Below are 21298 nucleotides of genomic sequence, written 5' to 3'. Positions count from 1 at the left end.
AGAGAGAGAGAGAGAGAGAGAGAGAGAGAGAGAGAGAGAGAGAGAGACTAAGAACTTTCCCCTCTAAGTGTTGTCCATTCTCTCACAACACCAAAGGCAGGAATTAGCCAAAGAGAATGGTTAAAGCAAAAAAGAAAAGACTAGACCTTCCTGAATGACCCTATGTTCCTGTTCAACCACTGCAGCCAATCCAAGTGGCTGCTTGCCATCCATGGTTAGCAGTACAGAAAGGGTTACTGCACTTCTACATACTCCAAAGTTTCTCCAAGCACCTCCATGAATCATTAAACCACGCAAACATAATACAGGTTTCCTGGAACCCCTGAAGTCACCTATTCAAAAGCCCAGCTCTGAAGGAGCCAATTCTTTTGCAGGTGAAGAAAGAAATATCCAGTGTCTCCAAGAGTAGTTTCCCCAGACCAGGATTAGGTAGGATTATTCTGTGTGGACACAAGAAACTTTTGAACTATTTAGGAGAAAATTGAGAGAAATGGAGCCAGAGATTAGAACCGCAGCAGGAAAAAACCATTGCATGACAATACTGTGGTGACTGGGTCTGTGGACTAAACACAGGGGCTGAATTTAGCAGCTTGGCCTCTACTTTATGGCAAAAAGAAAACAGACGGCTTTTTCCTAGAAGGTGATCAAATTCCTTTTCAAGAACTACAAGAAAGTTCTGGAAACCCCTCTCCAGGCCTGTTTGTTTCCAAGTGTGTGTCTATGATTTGTCTCCCTGTATTTCCCTAAATTATGACTTTATTCCACTTGTTGCTTTCTCTTCACATAATATCTTTTGTTCTGTGAAGTTTAGGTTCAGTCAAAGGGCTGTACTTGAGGACCTAGAGGACCATATGTGACCTCGAGACTACAGGTTCCCCACCTCGATCTAGGATTAACGATGAAAGCTATATGGTATAACATGTTTGTATATGGGTTGAATGCAATGAGTTTAAAGGGAGACATTAGTGTCTACTGAATTTTTTTTAAATAGGCCAGTAAATTCAATACTCTACTAATGATCAGATCTCAGTTCCAGTCTGGCAATATGACAATATATGTTTTTATATATGTTTTTAATTCTATAATATTCCTAACAGGAAGAATTTAAACTGGATCTGAGGATTTTCTTTAGTCCCTTGGTTAACATATTTATTCAACCAATCGTGGTAATAAGGTGTGCCTTTAAGAAAGATGGGGTCAGACAAGGAAAGGGTAGGAAGCCTCTACCAAGATCTCCCTCCATCAGGGGAAGACAAGGCAGAGACTGGGAGCGAAAATGATGACTAAAAGGAAAGAATCTTCAAAGTCAAACTTCACAAGTGAAGACAGGTCTATTATGATTCAGATCTACCTTTTTTTCAGAAGGGAAATTGGTCTAAGGAACAAGTAGTAGTTGGTCAGCTTTGCTTTCTTCAATGACACATACTGTCAATGATACATATATAAAATAAAAGAGAATATGCCTTGGTAATGGGGTCAAGGAATGTATGGGGACTGTCCGCATGTATTGGTAGGAGAGTGGTACCTACAAAAGTTGAGTTGGGTGTGGAGTATTTGGTAACCCACCCCCTTCAGTAGTTCAAACACTGAGGGATGGGTTACCAAATACAGGTGTAACTCATGTCTCCACACTCAAGAATCTGGACTTAAAGAGAGATCTTGGGTCTAATCTCAGGTCCCTAAGACCCATATTTCCTTGCCTCATCCCACCCCCCCACAGAGCTGCCTCTCATAAATCTTAGAATAAAGTACAAATGTAGCTCACATCCATATCTCCAAAGACATGAATAAAAGAGTCTCTCCTGTTTCCATATGGACATTGAAAGTATTAATGTATATTTGAGTAGAGAACAGTCCTTTTTAAACTCCACAGAAATTGTAGAAAACATATAAAGGACTTACAGTAGATCAAAAGTAATGGATCCAAGTTTCTTCTTTCTCTGGTAAATTCTAACTTTTCCTAGATCCCTACATAGTCACCAAAACTTAAAGTATGATCCTTAGACTCTTCTCAAAAGAGAAATAAACTTTGAATTTCTAGAGAGAAAATGTCAGAATATTTCAGTGATTTCTACTTTCACTCTAGAATTACATACAAGCTTTATTTCTTGTGAAACTACCCTCAGGACTTAGGTTGAAGAAAAATTAGTTTGTATTGCAGAAGAAGCAACCCTCTTTCTATCAGACCTGCCATAACCAAGTAACTCATTGTGACATATTTTACTCCCTTCTGCTGTAACTTAGACCACTGAGGCTCCTTCAATTGTGTGGTCACATGCATGATTCTCTTCTCACCAAGAAGACAGAGGTGCACAGGAAATCTTACTTCTGTTGTTTTAAGACTGGATTCTAGAATTGTCTCCATTACAAGAGGAAGCTACTGTCCAGAAATTCCTCATCTTCTTCCTATAACATTGGATTCTGTACTTGGAAGTCCAGAAATTCTTCTCTGGGGCATCATGGGCTAACACTACTTGCAACTTCCTTGGTGGGATGGCAGGCTTTGTGTATTGACAGACCTTCCCCTAGCTTAGCACTTAACTTTGCTATTCTCTGGTCTATCACCCAAAAAGGAGAGAAGAGGAAAAAATGCCCATCTCTGCAACTGACCCCATTTTATAAGCCTACCACAAAGAGAGGACTCTGACTCATAAGAGTCTGAGCTAGTCAATTCACTTCCTAATCTATGAAAGGCAGTACAAGTCCCAAATAAAATCTCACCACCCTGTGAATTTGTCAAGTTTTAGTTTTTATCAAGAATTTAACAAAGGAGCTACCCTACACAACATGTAGATCATAAGTTACTCTTTGTTCCCTGATACCACAACAACAAATGGGAAGAGGGAGGTGTCAGGTAACTAAAAACAAAAAATCACAGATTTAGAGCTGGAACAGCATTGGAATCAATCTAGTCCACCCCTCATACACTTTGCAGATGAGGAAATTGAGGCCCACAAAAAGTGAATAATTTTTTCAAGGTCACAAAATGACAAAGACTCAAGTCCTCAAATTCCAAAGCCATTGTTCTTTCCATTGTACACGTTGTCATTCCCTTCTCCTCACCCCAGCATTCAAGTCATCAATAGTAACATGGGACATCCATTGTAAAACTAAAGCAGAGTTGAGATGCTTCATGACATCCTGATATGAAGAAAATGTTTTCCAAGTCTAATTTGCAAAGATGTTGGACTTAAATCTAATTAAACTCAAAATCTAATAATACTCCATACCCTATGCCCATCTGTTTCTGAAAGTTTTTTCTACATTCAGAGCCACTCTTTTAAATAAGAATGTGAGGTCACTTACTGATGTCTTTTCTCAAATGTACATCACAGATTATATTTTTTCCAATGTTACCATTTGCAAAAAGAAACAGGTTGTCTTGTTTACCATACACTGATTAAGCTTGTTGTTCCCTCTTAATTAAACATTCTTTAGTGTACTAGTTGCCACAAAGATCATATGTGATAGCACTACTCTCCATCTGCATTCTTACCCTCTAGGAATTTGCTTCCTAACAAAAGGAACTCTCAATAATAATTGGTTTGGTTCCACTGGTTCTGATTTTTCTCCTCCCAACTTTTGTGCTTTTACCAGGAAATGTTTTCCAGAAAGCAACTGCCAGGCTCTCTCTCCTTTCCATCATATTCTTGGATATGGAGTTGTTCTTGCTGCTATCACAGTATCTGGCTCTCTACTAGTGCCTATAATTTATAAAGCTTTGGCTTGGGAAACATACTACTGATATTATGAAGTAATACCCTGAAGGGTTTGGGAAAAAAATTGTAATCTTTCAATGATCTCTACTGTTGATTAAATGGAATAAGCCAATGGAAGAACATGTCAAAATTTTAATGGGCACAACCTGAAATCTCTAAAATTTGACCAAATACAAAGCTAAAATGCAACACACGACCTTTCACAAATGTGATTTTCTAGGAAACTATAGGAAGGTTTGAACAATGTTAGTTTATCAAGTAACCTTCACCTGAAATTCTCTTAGTTCTTTATGCAACATACACACCCATCCATATGCCTAAGTACCAAAGCATTTTTATAATATGCCCTTTGGAATCCAGCAAGGCAATTTCACCTCGAACTTTATAAGGACCACAGTTAAAATGAAGAGCTATTATACAGTTATTATGAGCTTTTCTAAACAAGTGTTAACTCTGGCAGGTTTCCATCACAAACTTCGGCAGGTTTTATGATGATTCACATATGACTCATGAACCCCACTCCCACTCCATTCCCTCCACCTCCACTCCTGCCTTTATCATTTATACAAGCAGAAGTCTCCATCTTGAACTTTATTTTACAAATAGGTACAGCCAGGCTAGAATTTTGTTTAAACCCAAGCAGAGTCTTCTTGTTCATTTCTTTTTTTCCTCTATTTTATTGACAACTTTTGATTGTATATCACTTTTATTTCTAAATATATGCTTCTCTTCCCATGCAAAGAATTACCCCATGTAGAGAAGCATAAAAAGAAAGAAAAGCAGCTTAGCAAAAACTAACTAGCACATCAACTAAACCTGACAGTATATGCAGCATTCCCTACTCATAGTCCCTTGTACCCTGTACAAACAAGGGAGAAATGTATGTGGCATATGTCATTGCTGTATAATATAAAGATAAGTCTGTTCAAGTGGATCACGGATATGTATGTATATGGTCTAGGTCCTGGTCTCCTCCATTTACAAGGGCAGGCTGACATTTCAGACTTTGTAGGGATCAGGAGGACTCTATGGTTGAATGCATGCTCCTTTTCTTGACTATATCAAAGATGAGCATTGGGCTATAATATATCTACCACACTTCAAATATTGGCAATATAGGTTTTGATACTTTGAGGCTCAGGATAAATATAACTTCACTTGATTATTCTCAAGTGGAGGGTGACACTTAGTCTTACCAGCTTAGTTCTTTCCTACCAGTCAGATTGTCAATAAGCATTTTTAAAATTCCTACTGTGTTCCAGGTACTGTACAAAGTGCTAGAGATACAAAAATAGTCTCTGCCCTCAAGAAACTCATAATCTATTAGGTGAGACAGTGAGCAAACAAAGATGTACAAACAAGCTATAGCACAGATAGGAAGCAGAAGAGGAAAGGCACCAGAACTAAGGGGAGTTGGGAAAGGCTTCCTGTGGGAGGTGGGATTTTAGTTGGGACTTGGAGGAAGCCAATGACATAAAAGACCACCTTGAAGAGATAGTAATCCTCTTTATAAAAGTAAATAGTAAACAGAAATTGGAGCTATACATGTCGAGGATTAGGGATACTGGGATCCCAAAATAGCAACATTGTGGGTCCTGCCCAAATGAATTCAACCCAAGTTCTCTTTCAGCCAAAGAGAAGGCTTGGGTGAGATTCTAAAAATCTGCCACATTAGCCAGACTCTTAAGGTGGTTCTTTAGGAATTTGAGCATTGGCTAGACTCTTAAAGAATCTGAGTGCTTGAATGGAGGCAAGATGAATCTTATATATAGAAAGACCATGGGAAGGATCTAGGAGTGGCCAAGTAGCCTGGGGTGACTGGGAGATAACAGAGAAAGGCAAGGAACACCAGGGACCTGGACCACATGGCCAAGGGAGAATGAGATTTGGATAGGATCAAGGGCAGCAAATAGCCAGGGCTATCCAGAGGTAACAGAGAATTGAGAGACTGGATGTAGGCCATGATGAAAGGCCAGTTGAGAGGATTACTAGAATGTGCAGAAGCCTCAGGCAAATGCCAGAAACTTGACATATATGGGAAAGTTCAAAGAGAGTTGGGGGAAGGGATGGTTTCTAGGACCCCATCATATGGATTAGGATAGACAATAGAATACAACAGAGTAAATGAGTTCTTTGGCTGGGAGATTTTAGCTCAACAAAATTAAAATCTCACCTGGATGATGGTCTACTGTTATCAGTCTCTAGGGTTACACACTGAAAGTTGGGATCCCATTTCCCCACCTGTGTGTGACTCTAATCTTCTTGCTTTTCTCAGCTGCTTCTTTCAAAGTGCTCAAACAATCTGAAGAAATCCCTTCTCCACTCCAGCAGGTAGTCAGTATTGTGGCCCACTATTCACTCAAACATTCAGCAGTCACATTTCCCTGTCTATATGTAGACATCTATCTTGTCAAAGATCTCTACATCTATCTTGTCAAACAAGACATAGATAGTACACAGGACTCTCCCTCTGGGAAAATGCCCCAGGCTTGTGTAGAAGAGAGTTATAAGTGCTTTTTTATTTCATCTCCTCTTTGGTAATAAGATTGATCATTATGATTTTTTATTAATTAATTTTAATTTAATTTTAATTAAATTAAATTAAATTTAATTTAATTAATTTTAAATTTAATTAATTAATATTAATTATAAATTCTGATATGAATTAGAATTCAGTATTTCTCAGAAACAAGGATCCAGTTTTGTTGTTGTTTTCATTTATGTTCTTGTAGTCATTGTTTTCCTGATTATTTCACTCTGCATCACTTCATATAATTTTTTATATTTCTTCATCTTTTTTTCATTGTTCATTCTTTGTCTTCTTTTTGTTATGGCCCTTTAATATTTCATTTCCTATTCATTTGTAACAAAGGACCTGATCTCAGCAGATTAGTTTCTTTCTCTTGTATTTGTTTCCAAAGAGTTTTATCACATTTTCTATACTAGATCAATTTTTTAAATGAGTAAGCTTGTTAGAAAGGTTCACTTGTACAAGAAGTTGCTCACAAGATAAAACTGTAGAATTAAGCCTAAGAATAGGTTGGCTGTTTTATCTAAGTATCTTCAACAAGATTTTCCTGTGTGGAGTCAGGCAGAACATGACATATTTTTAGGGGCAATGAATTAGTTGAATACTATTATATATCATTTTTAAAGTAGTTATACATGAGTACTTATGATAAACAATAGAAGAGAAACATCTTATTATTTTTATTTTATTTCAGTATTGTATTATTTTAATTATATACATTATTTATTACATTATTATTATTAGCATCAAGGTGCTAATATAATCAAGGTAGCTCAGGTGCTACCTCCTACTTGAAAACATTTTCAATCTTCTAAAAGTTTAGTTCTTCTCTGATCCTTAAAATTATTTTATATTTATATAATCCATGTCCCAGGGCCCCAATTACTAACAACAATAAATTTCAGTCTTGAGAAATGTACCCCAAATCATCTGTTTGATTCATATTGCTTCACCCAGAGTTGCCACTAGAAAAATCTCAAAATATAATTCCACAGAGTTAATGGGTAAGTCTCCACATGTACAAGTAAAACAGATTCCAATTTCCATACAAGCCCTCAAGATAACATTGCATATATCAAGCATTAAATAGTCTTTATGTAGATCCGTGCTGTTTCATGTAGTAAAGTTCCCAATGGTTACACAGAAAGTCTAAGTGAATTCTTTTTTTTTTAAAGCAATCGGGGTTAACTAACTTGCTTAAGGTTACACAGCCAATGGTTTCTGGGTGGGTGCTAAGTGTATGAACCCAGGATTCAATCCCCAGGTCATCCCGACACTGAAGCCAGTGCTCTTACTCACTGTGCTACCTGGCCGCCCCTAAGTGAATTCTTTCACATCTAAACCACTCTCCCAAAATCTGACTTCAACATTTTTATCACCCCCCAAAAAAGTGTAGCAAAAACTAAAAGAACACACATAACCCATAAAGAATTAAAACAATTCTTCCTCCAGTGAGTCACGCAGTGTTAGAGAGTTCCAGCATCTCCAATACTCACATAGAATCAGACTTCTAGTGAATACAGACAAACAGTTGCAAATGAAGACTTGATTTTCCATAAACACTTCAGGAAATATCTGAGAAGGACCTCAGCTAGAGCAAAGTTTCATAGAGTCAGTAGATAAATCCTTATCAGGCACCTAATATGCCCCAGACACTGGGGATACAAGAGGAGGCAAAAGATAGTCCCTACCCTTAAGGAGCTCACAATCTAATGGTAGTGGTGGAGGGGAAACAACAAGGAAACAAGTATAGATGGTCAAACTGGAAACAGGATAAATGGGGCAGGAGGGGAGGGGGGAAATTAAAAAGAAGGCACCAGAGTCAAGAGGTGTTAGGAAAAGCTTTTTGCTGAAAAAAGGGTTTTCAGCTGAGACTTGAAAGAAGCCAGGGAAGTCAGTAAACTGAGATGATGGAGAGCATTCCAGCCATGGGCAACAGTCAGAGAAAATGCCAAGAGCTGAGAAATGCAGTGTCTGGTTCATGGAATAGCCAGGAGGCCAGTGTCACTGGACTGATGAGTACCCAGCAAGGATTAAGGTATAAAAAGACTGTGAAGAGGTAGGAGGGGCTAGATTATGAAGGGCTTTGAATGCCAAACAAAAGTGTTTGTTTTTGATTCTGGAGCCAATGGGGGAAGGGAATGACATGGTCAGAACAAAATTCGGGGAAAAAGTTAATTCTCATAAGACACTGAACACTGAACAGATGGATCTGACTTTGCCCTCCTTGGAGCACTAGGAGCCACAGTAGAAAACAGCCAATTCAGTACCTGGGCATCCTTGCTGAGAGGCCCAGGACCAGTGCCTAATCTAATACCATATTACAGGATGAAATGAAATACTCATGACCTATAGGAATTATTAGCTTGAACTGGCTTTGTCCTGGCTCATAAAGATATTCTGTACCCACTCATGCATCCTGGACTCCTCATTATGAGTATCCTAGACTTTAGACATATGGACACTCTGTATATCCATCTTGTCAAACAAGACATTGATTAGTGGCAGACTGGGCAATCCTCTAATCAGCCCTGGCAGCTAGTTAACTTAGTGGTGTAATCGATCTAAAAACCACACCTCCCCAAGCCCACCCTGCCTAAGGGTTTTTCCTGATGAACTCTGGGTAGAATGATTATGAGCATTTAGGATTAGATACTAAATAGTAGATATTAAATAAATGTTCCTTTAAGAACTGACCACTTCTTAACCACTTCCTAATCCCTCCTTGAATCACCTAATTAGCATCTGACACATGTTTTACTATATTTTCCCAATAAACTTTAACTGTAGCCCTCTGAAGTCACAGGTTCCTTAAGAACTTTTGCCTGCTGAATAGCATAAAAATAAACTTCTGCCAACTAAACTTAAAGATTGAGTCTGTGAATTTATTCCAGATGACCCTATCCTGTTCTCTGGTCCTTGAGAGGTCCCTGAACCCCTCAAAACTGCATCACTCCTATCATATACCCATGATGGCAAGGTCCTAAAGATTTCTTAGAGGAGCTTTCATCACTTCAATGCTTTGAGGTGTTGTACTGGGCAAGCTTCTTGGCATAAACTGTACTAAACTGGGGGAAATCTCTGAGGAAGGGACCTTTAAGATTAAGGAGGACTGGGAAAGGCTTCCTGAAGAAGGTAGTACTTTAACTGAGATTTGAAGATGTAATGCCAAGCAAAGGCAACTTCCAAGGTTCAGAATACCAGCATAGTAACCCTTCATTTTATTCAGTGACAAATTTAGGCAAAACATTCACAGAAAAGAGAAAATCAAAATACAGCATTCACCAAGTATAATTCAATAATTTCCAAGTACTACTCAACCCCTGGGCAGCACCTTCATTTAGTCAATCACAAAGTCTCTCTTCTCAAATGGAGATTAGTTTCCAATCATAAACAAAGTATATTCATTTGGTCAGTCACAGAGCACAAAAAGTCAAGTTTCCCATCCCTGGATCACAACTGAATTACAATTATCATCAGTTAACTCCAAGCATCTTCTCAAAAGGGGCAGTGGAGAGCACAAACCCCTGAGCTACAACAAGGTTAAGATATCATCACAGCATTTAATACCCAAAGAAAGGTCTTTTCTTCATCTTGACCCGAGGCAAGTTCTCAGCAATCTCTGTTCCTGGGGAGACAAAGCTTAACAAAGCCACAAGATACATTGCCAGTGTCCTCATCAATTCATTCTCTGCCTGCAGAACAGTCTCAGGACCCCAGAAAACATCAGCAAGACCCTCTTCTAGGATTTCTGTAAATATACAACAAGAAAATCCTTCTTTGGGGCATCTGAACCAACAATAAGGTTCCAGGACCTCTGCAACAACAGCACTGTCCTTTACCAGCAGACAAATCTGGCAAAACGACATCAAAACAAACAGATAAATACAGGCATCATAGCCATGCCTCCTCAGTTCTTGGCAGCTCTCAAAAGTCCTGGGCAGCTCTAACTGGCCCTCAGCAATCCTCTCTCTCTCTGTCTCCATGATGCTGCTCCCAAAAATTCTTCTGCCTCTCTCTGCTTTGGTCTTCTCTCTGCTTGGGCCTCTCTCTAAATCCACAGCACCAGCTCCTCCAAGTTCAGCCCTCTCTTTTCAGGTCAACAAGTCCATCCCACAAGTGGGATTCACAAGCTCTGGGTTTCAACACTCAACCTGAAAACCAAGCCAATACAGGGGTATTTTTCCATTACTATTACTACTACTATTAGGCTTCTAGGGAAACCAAGGAAGCCATGAGGTGGAGATGAGGACAAAGAACATTCCAGGCATGGGGACTGTCAGTGAAAGCACTCAGATGTGGTGTCATGTTTGAGGAAAAGCAAGAAGGTCACTGTCACTGGATCACAGAATACATGAAAGGAATAAGGTATAAGAAAACTGACATTACTGTGCTACTCCAACTATTTGTAAAGCCAACTTTCCCTTTTATTCAACAAATGGTAAGGAGAGGTATTTTCATAGTCTTAACAAAGGTGTTAGCCAAAAGTTTCTCTTCTTTGGCTTTTTCCATTTAATGCTAAAAGTTAAACTGTATTTATAGTGTAGAGCATAAAGGAGAGAGATAGAAGATCCACGAGAGTAAATTTGGAAGTGGACTTTATTACTGCAGGACTGCTGGGGTTACCCAGATCAGACAGTGAGTTGGCATGGACAATGTGCCAGTTTTTAAAGAGATTTCAATAGTCAGGTTATGTAAGCTGAAACTACAATCAGTTATTGGTCAGTGTATATTTGAAATTTCCTGTGCCCTCTAAGTTTTTCCCTAGGCTGAGGGACAGGGAACCTAGAATGGGCGAAGATGGGTAATATCTGGTAGGTGGGTGGTAGGGGCAGGGGACGGGGAAGAATGGAGAAGGAATTTTATCCGAGGCTGAAATTCCTGCTCACAGATCAATTGGGGAGGGAAGGGTGGAGTTGTGCTGAAATTCCTGCTCACAGATCAATTAGAGGAAGGGAAGGGTGGAGTTGTGCTCAACATTAGCAAGAAGAGAAACAAATGACATACATGACCTAACAAAACTCTTAACTACTAGGAAACAGATACGTTTCCCTCAGCTACAGAGAAACATTTTGGGAAACAATTCTCATTTCTAAGACCTTGAAATAATGTTGCCATATCAACTTCATTCAATCCTTTCTTCATGAATCCCACTTTAAATGCAAGGTTATTATTCCATATGGTTTTCTAGGGGGGGAGGGGAGAAAAAGGAATAAAATGAAAAGAGAAATGTATAGGGAAAGTAACCAGCATCACCTAAGGGATTGAGCATTCTCAATGTAAAAAATCTTACTTGTCATCTCCCAATATATTCTAAATCAGTGGTTCTGGACCTGTGTTCCATGACCACCAAGGGACTCTAGATAAGGTTCAGGGAATACATGAACTTGGAAGGGGGGGAGGGATTACATATTTCTTTTCACTAATCTCTGAAATTTAGCATTTCCTTTTATTGTGAATGTAGTCAATAAACATTATTCTGAGAAGGGGTACAGGCTGGCTCCACCAGCCTGGCAAAGGGATCCCTGACACACAAAGTTAAGAATTCCTGCTCTAAGTGATCTGTACCAAGAAAAAGAGTAGAAAAGACACATGAGAAGTTCAAATTGAAAGATAATATAAAAAAGCATTTGTATTTAGCTTTAGAATATATTTCATACTAATATTTAAATATGAGAATTTCTGATATTCTGAGAAGTTATGCTAAACTATGAAGACATAATACAGAATTCTGACAAAAAGGGTCTCAGAGACTGTCTAGTGATGCTATCCAGTCCTTCATATTGACTTCTCAGCTCAGACTACTAGAAATAGAGAATCCCTGAGATGGAAGAGAAATTAAAGTTTATCAAACTCAACAATACCTAAACAAGTATCCCTATTTCAGCATCACCAAGAAGTAGTTATCCAAACAGCTAAGTGGTGATGTAGAGTGATTGGCCTGCAAATCAGGAGGATCTGAGTTCAAATCCTGCTTCAGACGCTTACTAGCTAATGTTACCTTGGGCGAATCACTTAACGTCTCTCAAGCCTCAGTTTCCTCAACTGTAAAAATTGGGATAATAATAGCATCTAGTTCATAGAGTTGTTGTGAGAATCAGCTGAGATAATAAATGTAAAATGTTTTGTATACCTTAAAGTGCTATATGGATTAGTATTTATTATCATCATTATCTTCCCCTTGAACTCAGAATACAAGAATTACAGAATCTTAAATTGGGAAAGGACCTCAAAGGTCAGATAGTTCTAGTTCTACATAAATGGGAATACTTTTTCCAACATTGTCAATGTAGCAGGTAGTATAGGTGTATGGGGAGGAGGGGGCAGTGTAGGTGGAGAGGAATGGTACTGAAATGGTGAAGAGGGGGTGAGTTATTTCTTCTTTAGCTGTACTTTCTTCTCCTTTGCTTTACTCTTAACCTCATTCTCTCCTTAGAGAGAGAAAAATTAGCTTTTACCAATCTTTGCCTTTTAATAGCTTATATTACTTTCTGTTTCATTGTTTCTTTATATCTGTATCTATCCCTCTAGGCCACCCATGGCCTCTCCAACTGTATTTGGCAAAGAAACACACAAGTCAACCATACAACAACAATTAACTAATTTGTCTTGAAACAAAGGAGAAAAAGTAACCTTGCTGTCTCGTTTCTTTTAAGTTTGCTTTCATATCTATACCATGATTATAATATCTTTATATTATAGATATGAAATCTATACTATTTAGATCATAATTAAATGTTTAAAATGTTTATATAATGCTATGATGAGGATGGGGGTGATTGAGAACAACCCAAAAGGGAAAGAGATTGAAAGTTGCTATATGTACCAGAGCAAGATTTGTGGTTAAGGGGTCAAAGGCAGGAAATTTATATTTTAAAATGCCCAAATCAGAGAGAATACATTCACTGCTCTCTCTCTCTCTGTCTGTCTGTCTCTCTTTGTCTCTGTCTCTCTTTGTCTCTCTCTGTCTCTCTCTCTCCCTCTCTCTCCATATAAATATAGATATATATGATATATATATCCATATTATAACATTATGCATGTATGTACATTTAAAACCAAGCATACTATTAAATACTTACTGGCAAGGTGAGTCAGCTATCTATCATTACTCATGGCTTTGAAAAAAAACACTCCCTAGATGGCTGTAGCTGACAGTGGCTAGAAAGTGACACCCCAAGAGAGAAGTAGTTTGGCCCACATTGAGGTGTGTGTACTGACTACTCACTATCCTTTTATGCCAGGGTGGGGAAAGCAAGCAAGCAAGAAAAACACTTTTACGTAAAGTTCCCAGATCTTTTAGGTGAGACACACATCAAGAGGATCCTTTTACTCAGTAACACTTCTCTCATTTATGTCTAGGATGCTAGGTCCCCTTGAGTTTTCTTGCTGAGATTTCAGAGAACTCAGAGACTTGTCAGTTCCCAGCAAGTGGCATTACTTGTCCTTTATGCCATAAAAAAAAGTTTTATGAATCTGTCTTGTATTCCTTCTGTAGGACAGGCTTTTGAATAATTGAAGACAATTATCATGTCCCACTAAATCTTTTCTTCTCTAGTCTTGAACTTCTCTAGTCACTGGACTGGTCTGCGCCAGGCCTTGAACAGAATATGTAGTATTGAGAATCATCTGTATAAAAAAGAAAATGGAAGCGATGGAATTATAGGCTCTTACATTTGCCCTTTTTAAATCAAGCCAGAGTGGATTAAGTGGAGACACCAAACAGAGTATGAAGTAGGGAAGGGGACAAAAAAGGAAGGTTTCCAGGGGCAGCTCCATTCCCCATTCAAAAAATAAATTGTGGCAGCAACTGATATTTCAAAAACTAGGATAGCTTGATGCCTTCCCTTCCCACTAGAAGGTAGCGCCAGGATAGACAACTCTATAACTGAATGGAGAGTGTCAGAGAAAGGAAAAATATCTAGTGATATCACTAAGAAGATTCAGACATAATTACCATCCAGTCATGGAAGAAGTCTTATGAGAGGGACTCCCAGTACATCATTTAAACCAAGATCTTTACCTACATTCCCTGAAACTCCAGATATTTTATAGGGAGGGATGGGATCCTACACAGAGTAAGGGGCTCTGATTATTTTCTCAGAGCCATATCCAATGACTGTGGGTCAAAGATATGAGGCTAAACTGAAAGCAAAGAAATATATTAACATGCTAAGAAAAGTGCTGATAAAAACTTCAACTTTTTAGGGTACAGACTTCTACAACTTTTTAGTCCCACACAACTAATTAGCAACATTCTGCAGCAAGTTAGCATAGTTATGCAGCATCTTTCATAGGAAAGGGAAGGATAGGGAAAAGTGAAATCAACCGAAGGGTGAATACCTGCCCAGCAGTTGAAAGGAATTTGTTATCAGAATAAGACATTCCCTGTTTACAATCATGATATGAGGGGAAGTGACCAAGTACTTTTATAATTGTGAAAGAAGTCCTTTTACACAAAGTTGTAATGCTTCCTATATTAGGCCAGGCAGGCAACTGGTTGGGGGTATTTCCACATTTAGTCCATTAAGATGTTACAAAATGTTTAAGGTTCCTACTATTCTCCCCATATCAATTAGCAAGGAAACTGGAAACTTCTATCTGGGAAGGTTTCAGACATGGAATATTCTAGATAAAGGGCAGAGGGGACAGGAAAGAAAAGAAACGTGGCTAAGGTACATATAACGCCCATGGATCAAGAAAAAGTCTCAAAAACAAGATTACAACAGAACCTAATTATATTTTTGAGTCCATATTTCTCTACTCTTGTAGTGGAGGGGAGGGGAAGGGGAGACAGAAAATGGGAGGAAAAGAGGATGAAAAAGCAAGGGAAAGGGGAGGCCAGGTAGCACAGTGAGTAAGAGCACCGGCTCCAGTGTTGAGAAGACCTGTAGATCGAATCCCGGGCTCAGACACTTAGCACCCACCCAGAAACACCTGGCCGTGTAACCTTGAGCAAGTTACTTAACCCGGGCTCCAGTGTCAGGATGACCCGGATCAAATCCGGGCTCAGATACTCAGCACCACACCCAGAAATAATAACTGGCCGTGTAACCTTGAGCAAGTTACTTAACCCCAATTGCTTTAAAAAAAAAAAAAAAAGCAAGGGAAAGAAAGAAACAAAGAGGAAGGGAAGAATAGAGTGAGGAAAGTAAGTAGAGAGAAATAAAGAGGTGAGGAGAAAAGAATGGGGTGAGGGAGAGGGAAAGAAAAAGGGCAATGGAAACGAAAGAGACAGAGACACAGAAATTCACGCAACCATATCTGCTCCTGCTTCCATTCTGTTATCTCACTACCACCCCTCCTTTGCAATAATCACTGCATAAACTAATCAAGTAAGCCTCGAACTATAAGTTCTGGGTTCTAATTCCTTCCAGACTCAAAGTACACTTCTCAACAGCCGCCCACACTCCTTTCCACATAAGTCCGGCACTTTTTTTTTTAAACTCCACCCCATTAAACCCCTCTCGTCGTCGCTCCTTGTACCATTCTTTTGTCTCGTTGTTATAAGAGAATATCCACTTGCAATGTTTTAGGGTTGCAGACAGTTGAAAAAACATCCTTAAAAGCATGGCCCACTCTCTCCTAGAAATTTTGAGCGATGTGTTCCTAGAGGAGTCGAACCCAGCAGAGCACCTGGAGGAGGAAGAACAACAGCATCCCAACGAAACAGGTAAGGAAATTGAAGGGGTGAGGCCTCTCGTTTCTGCAGCCTTCCTTATCAGAATTCCAAAGGAAACTTGACTGATTTCATTAAGGCTATGGCGGTGCACTTTAGGGAAAGGAGCCGGCAGAAGGACTGCATGGAATCCTAATTACTATTCGTGCTAATAGTGCTCATTTATATATTGCCTTGATATTTACTAAGCACTGTCTTCAGAACGATCCTAATGAAGAAAATGAGACTCAGAATTTAGGGGCCTTTTCTAGATGTCAGGAAATGCCTTGCATCATCCACGGTCCTTATAAGAAGGGTGTGTGGATTCCTGTTTCTGACGTTATGGAAAGACATGGAGGAAAACTGTCATAAGATATGGCTATAATAATCCCTGTAATGTTGCTTGCACTAAGCTTTTTTTCTCCCTGCCAAGAAGTTCAAACTGCTTTCGGAATCACTGTCTCCTTTTGCTCCCACTATCCATCCCTGTGATATAGGAAAGATAGCTAGAGCACCATGTCACAGAAAGAGCAATGAGATTAACAAAAGAGGTTAAATCATTCGTCCAAGACAATAATGATGGAAAGAGAACCAAAACCCATACTTTTGACTCACTAGACTTAGAAAAAAAAGCAGGATTTGTAGGAAAAGAAGTTACCAGCTATTTGATTTTTACTGTGAATTTGTATTTTCTGGGTTCATTTCCATTTCTTGTCACAGTGGCGGTACTTGAAGAAGAAAGAAGCACTGAGGTGATATCTCTGGACTCTAGTGAACAGTCACTTTACTCATCACCAAGGCCCAGCAAAGGTTTGACTTTGAAATGTTTCTTATAAAGAAATTCTTTGAAAACCGTTAGTCCCAGCAACTGGATTATGTGAAACATCATCAGGCATTTAAAACCGTTGTATAGCTATGTTAAAAAGAAAAAAACAAGAGCAAAATGTACAAATGCTTAAAATAAGTGTCAGAATTGAGTAATACATGAAAACTGTAAAAGAAGAAATGGCTGAATATGATACTATCTCTCTTTGTAAAATATATGTACGTATATATGTGTGTACATATATATCTATACATACATATGTATGTGTATAATATATATATATATATATTCAGAGATATAAGCAACTTTCCATGTAGATTTTTTTGTAAATTTTAAAGAAACAACTTGGGGAGGGACAGAATTCCATTACCTGTGTTTTCTTTCAGATCTTATTGCATATGAAGTCATGGTTAACCAGAGAAATATAGATGGTAAGTTTTCCCAAATCTTCACTACAATCAAAGGAATATCCTAAGCCTCAGTTATGACAACTCACCATCCACTTTGTGTGTAACATGACAAAAGCACTGCAGCACTGTGCAAAGAGAGCTGCATTAGGAATAAAAAGACCTGGGTTCAAATCCTAATTCTGTCACTCCCTGTGTGAGCAAGTCATTTAACCTCTTTAAACCTTGATTTCCTCATTTTATGAAGGGGTTAGATTGTTTGAGTTTTTTTTTTTTTAGATATCTTCCAGCTCCATGATTCTTTGGTACCATATTAGACACTGTGAAGTTAAGTAAATATATATAATAGAATATCAATTTATATGTGTGTATTCATAGATACAGATATACCTCTATCTCTAGATAGGTCTAGAGATAGAGATAGAAAATAGGAGCAGCCAAATGGAATAGTAGATAGAGTGCTTGGAGTCAGGAAGACTCCTCTTCCTCAGTCCAAATCTAGCCTCATTCATTTACTAGATGTATGACCTTGGGCAAGGCACTTAACCCTGTTTGCCTCGGTTCCTCATCAATAAAATTAGCTGGAGAAATGGCAAACCACTCCAGTATCTTCTCCAAGAAAACCCCAAATGGAATCACAAAGAGTCAGACAAAGTGGAAACAACTGATCAACAACAACTGTAACAATATTACATTATATATTTTACTTTAATTTTATTTTTATTTTCAGTTCTAAGTTTTCTCTCTCCCTCCACATCCATTGAGAAGGCAAGAAATACAATACCTATTATGCATATGAAGTCATGTAAAATATATTTCCTCATTAGCCATGTTTAAAAAAAACAATGAAAATAAAGTTTAAAAAAATTGCTTCAATCTGCACCCTGAGACCATCAGTTCTCTATCTGAAAGTAGACAGCACTTTACATCATAGGTCTTTTGGAATCACAGGACTCATATTGATCAAAATTACTAAGTCTTGGGGCAGTTAGGTGGGGCAGTGAATAGAAAACAGCCCTGGAGTCAGAAGGATGTGGGTTCAAATTGGGCCTCAGACACCTAACACTTACTAGCTGTGTGACCTTGGGAAAGTTACTTAACCCCAATTGTCCTGCTTCCCCCCTTCCAAAAAGCAAAAAAAAAAAAAATGCTAAGTCACAATTGCTTATCTTTACAATCTTGCTTTTACATTGTAGATTGTTCTGGTTCTGCTCATTTATTTGCCTTTGAATCAGTTTGTGCAGAACTTGTAAGGATTTTCAAGCACATATATTTTAACATTATATTTTGATTACCTGGGGAAAAATAACATTTTTAATGAAAACAGCACAAAGAGGGGAAAGAACAATTTGCTGGAGCACTTTGCAAGAAGTACAAGAGAAAAGCAGAGAATTATGGGTCTTTAGAGCAGGAAGGAAATTTAGGGTCAACCCCTTCATTTTATAGAGAAGGAAACTGAGGGAAAGAGGAAAAAGTCAGCAGAAGAGCAAGGACTAATACTTATGTTTCTAGACCTCTAATCAAGTATTATTTTCACTAATATAACATTGTTGCTCTTTGGATTGCAAGATCAATTGAGTATGTAATTAAAATAAGTGGTTACAAACTAAGGCTATTTTTCTTTTTTAAGTACTGAGTATCCAAATATAAAGTCATTATGGAACAATACTACCAGGTTTTTAACCTCTAAAAAACTATGTGCTGGGTTGGCTAGGTGGCAGTGAATAGAGCACCCCAGCCCTGGGAGTCAGGAGAACCTTTATTCAAATGTGACCTCTGACACTTAACCCTTATTAGCCATGTGACCTTGGGCAAGTCACTTAACGCCAGTTGCCCTGTCCTCCCCCCCCAAAAAAAAATTTTTTTAATTTAAAAAATAAAAAAAACTATATGCTTTGATGGTACAGAAATAAATACTAGAGTCCATAAGGATAGAAGGGGAGTATCATTGTATGTAAACATTATACTTTAAACACATCAAATGTCTATTTTAGATCTCTGCATATGCTGTGGCAGTCTCCAGATTCATACACAACATCCCTTATTTGATGGAGGAATGTGTATTCCATGTAAGGTAAGCATATATCACTCTGACAAGGGGAAGTACACATTTAATAGAATCTACATGGATTAAATTTTTAAGAAGCAAAGAAATTTTCATAACTAATCTGCTACTATTTCCCAAGGACAATTTCTTGGAGTCATTCTTCTTATATGATGAAGATGGGTATCAGTCTTTTTGTACAATCTGCTGCTCAGGGGAGATACTGCTCATGTGTGAAAACCCCGATTGTAACAGGTAAGAAGGCACAAGTAACATGGAAATACACTCCAAAAGCATGACCCCGTTTCATTCTTATATAACTTGAAATGGACCCATGCTAAGAGGTACTTTCTGGTGTGAGAAAATTGCCCATCTTGCTTAGAAGCTCAATCTGGGATATCATTCTTTCTTCTCTCCTTGTCCTGCTCCCCCAGATCCTTTCCTTGGAAGATCTCAATTTTAATCTAATTTAGACACTTTTTGAATAAATATATGTGTACAGTATTCTTCTATTCCCCCCCCAAAAAAAAATCTATTTTATGTCCTCCTAGTATAGTGCGAAGAGTCTTGAGTGTGGAGTCAGATGCAGGGTTTGGATTAGCTTTTCTCTTTTGCTACCTTGGACAGGTCACATGGTCTGTTTCCTCCTCTGTGAAATGGGGATGGCAGAATTGGGATAGACTCGGTGATAATCATTTTTATTATATGACCTCTATGATCCCTTCCTTCTCTCTCTAAATCTTTGATCCTATGAGTGATGAGGAGAAGTCAACTTAGGAACTCCCTGGCAATTTGTAGAATAAGACATGCTATGAGTGGTACAACAGAAAATCTCCCCACCTTCATTGTCTTCCTTGCTTATCCCAGACATCACTACCAGGTTAATCTTCCTGAAATACCTCTTTGATCATGTCTTGTCCCTACTCAAAAGCCCTCAAAGGCTCCTCATTACCTACAGAATAAAACTCAGGCTTTTTTTTTTGCTTTTTGGTGGGGGGAGGGCAGGGCAATTGGGGTTAAGTGACTTGCCCAAGGTCACATGGCTAGTAAGTGTTAAGTGTCTGAGGCTGAATTTGAACTCAGGTCCTCCTGACTCCAGGGCCAGTGCTCTATTCACTGTGCTCTGTTGTTCCATACTCTCCACAGCCAAACCCCTACCTACCTTTCAAAACTTACCTCACATTACCCCCTACATCATCCCCATATCTCTCTACATTACCCTGTACTTAGTCTTATTCTGTTCTAGCCAAACTAATTTGCTTATTATGCCTAGAATTTACCTTACACTTGCCATGCTTTTCTTCATTAGACTCTGAAGGCTTTTCTCTCACCAGAACACCCAGTACACACAGGGTGTCCCAGAAGTCTTAGTGCAATGTTCTATTATTGGAATCTTAAAATTGCACTAAGGGGGGTGGGAAGGGAGAGAGACATACCATATTAATCCAGAGCCAACAGCTGCTTCAAGTGCAGCTCAGCTTCCTCTTCCTCTTTAAAGCTTTCCTTAACTACTGTAGCCATAAGAGCTCTCTTCCTTCTCTTAACTCTAATAACAAAAGTCTGCATACTTCCTGTGGCAATTAATTATATTGGCTCATGATGTGTCTTCCACTCTTGCCTTGAACTGTTGTTTGCAAATTTTGTTATTTAACTGTTCCAGAGTTTAGTTTCTTATCTCCCCAGATAGTTTACAATAGGGACAGAAATGGATTATTATTCCCCTGTAGCCCTCCCCAAGCATGGCACCTAATTCACTGTTGTACAAATAGTAAGTACCCAATCAACATTTATTGATTTTGTTTGAAATATAAGATATCTTCCCTTATCCCAATGTTAAAAATAACAGATACAAGAATTATAAATTGGGGCTGCCCAATAAAAATTCAGATGGGGCACAATTCCTTACTGTGTTTCTAGCAAGCAAAAATGTCTCACTGAAAGTTCACAGTTGATTTATGCTAAGAAGTCCTTCCAAAAAAAAGAAGAAGAATTAAAACAAAGTTTTTTTTAAATGAATGTTAAAATTGTTTGTACATGTAATTGGGGAGAAATAAAATATTAAATTTATAAAAGAAAAACAAAGAATAATTTAATTTTTAATTAAAGGAACATCT

At 38.4% G+C, this 21298-nt stretch overlaps 1 protein-coding gene across 1 annotated transcript in view; it reads left to right on the top strand.

The window, feature by feature from the left end:
- The first annotated feature begins 16376 nt into the window (after positions 1–16376).
- DNMT3L (DNA methyltransferase 3 like) overlaps positions 16377–21298 on the top strand; it is a 43880-nt gene continuing 38958 nt past the window's right edge. The window contains exons 1-4 of the mRNA XM_069074806.1: positions 16377–16717; positions 17120–17164; positions 19135–19214; positions 19327–19439. Coding sequence (XP_068930907.1) covers positions 16441–16717; positions 17120–17164; positions 19135–19214; positions 19327–19439 — 515 coding nt within the window. The 5' untranslated portion in view covers positions 16377–16440. The remainder of the gene's footprint in view (positions 16718–17119; positions 17165–19134; positions 19215–19326; positions 19440–21298) is intronic.

The sequence above is a fragment of the Petaurus breviceps genome, unplaced genomic scaffold, assembly GCF_028583685.1.
Source record: "Petaurus breviceps papuanus isolate PSGF00001 unplaced genomic scaffold, PetGlider_PUasm1.0 90897, whole genome shotgun sequence".
Lineage (NCBI taxonomy): Eukaryota > Metazoa > Chordata > Mammalia > Diprotodontia > Petauridae > Petaurus > Petaurus breviceps.
Note: the sequence above shows the minus strand (reverse complement) of the source record. Positions and strands in the feature narration are given on the sequence as shown.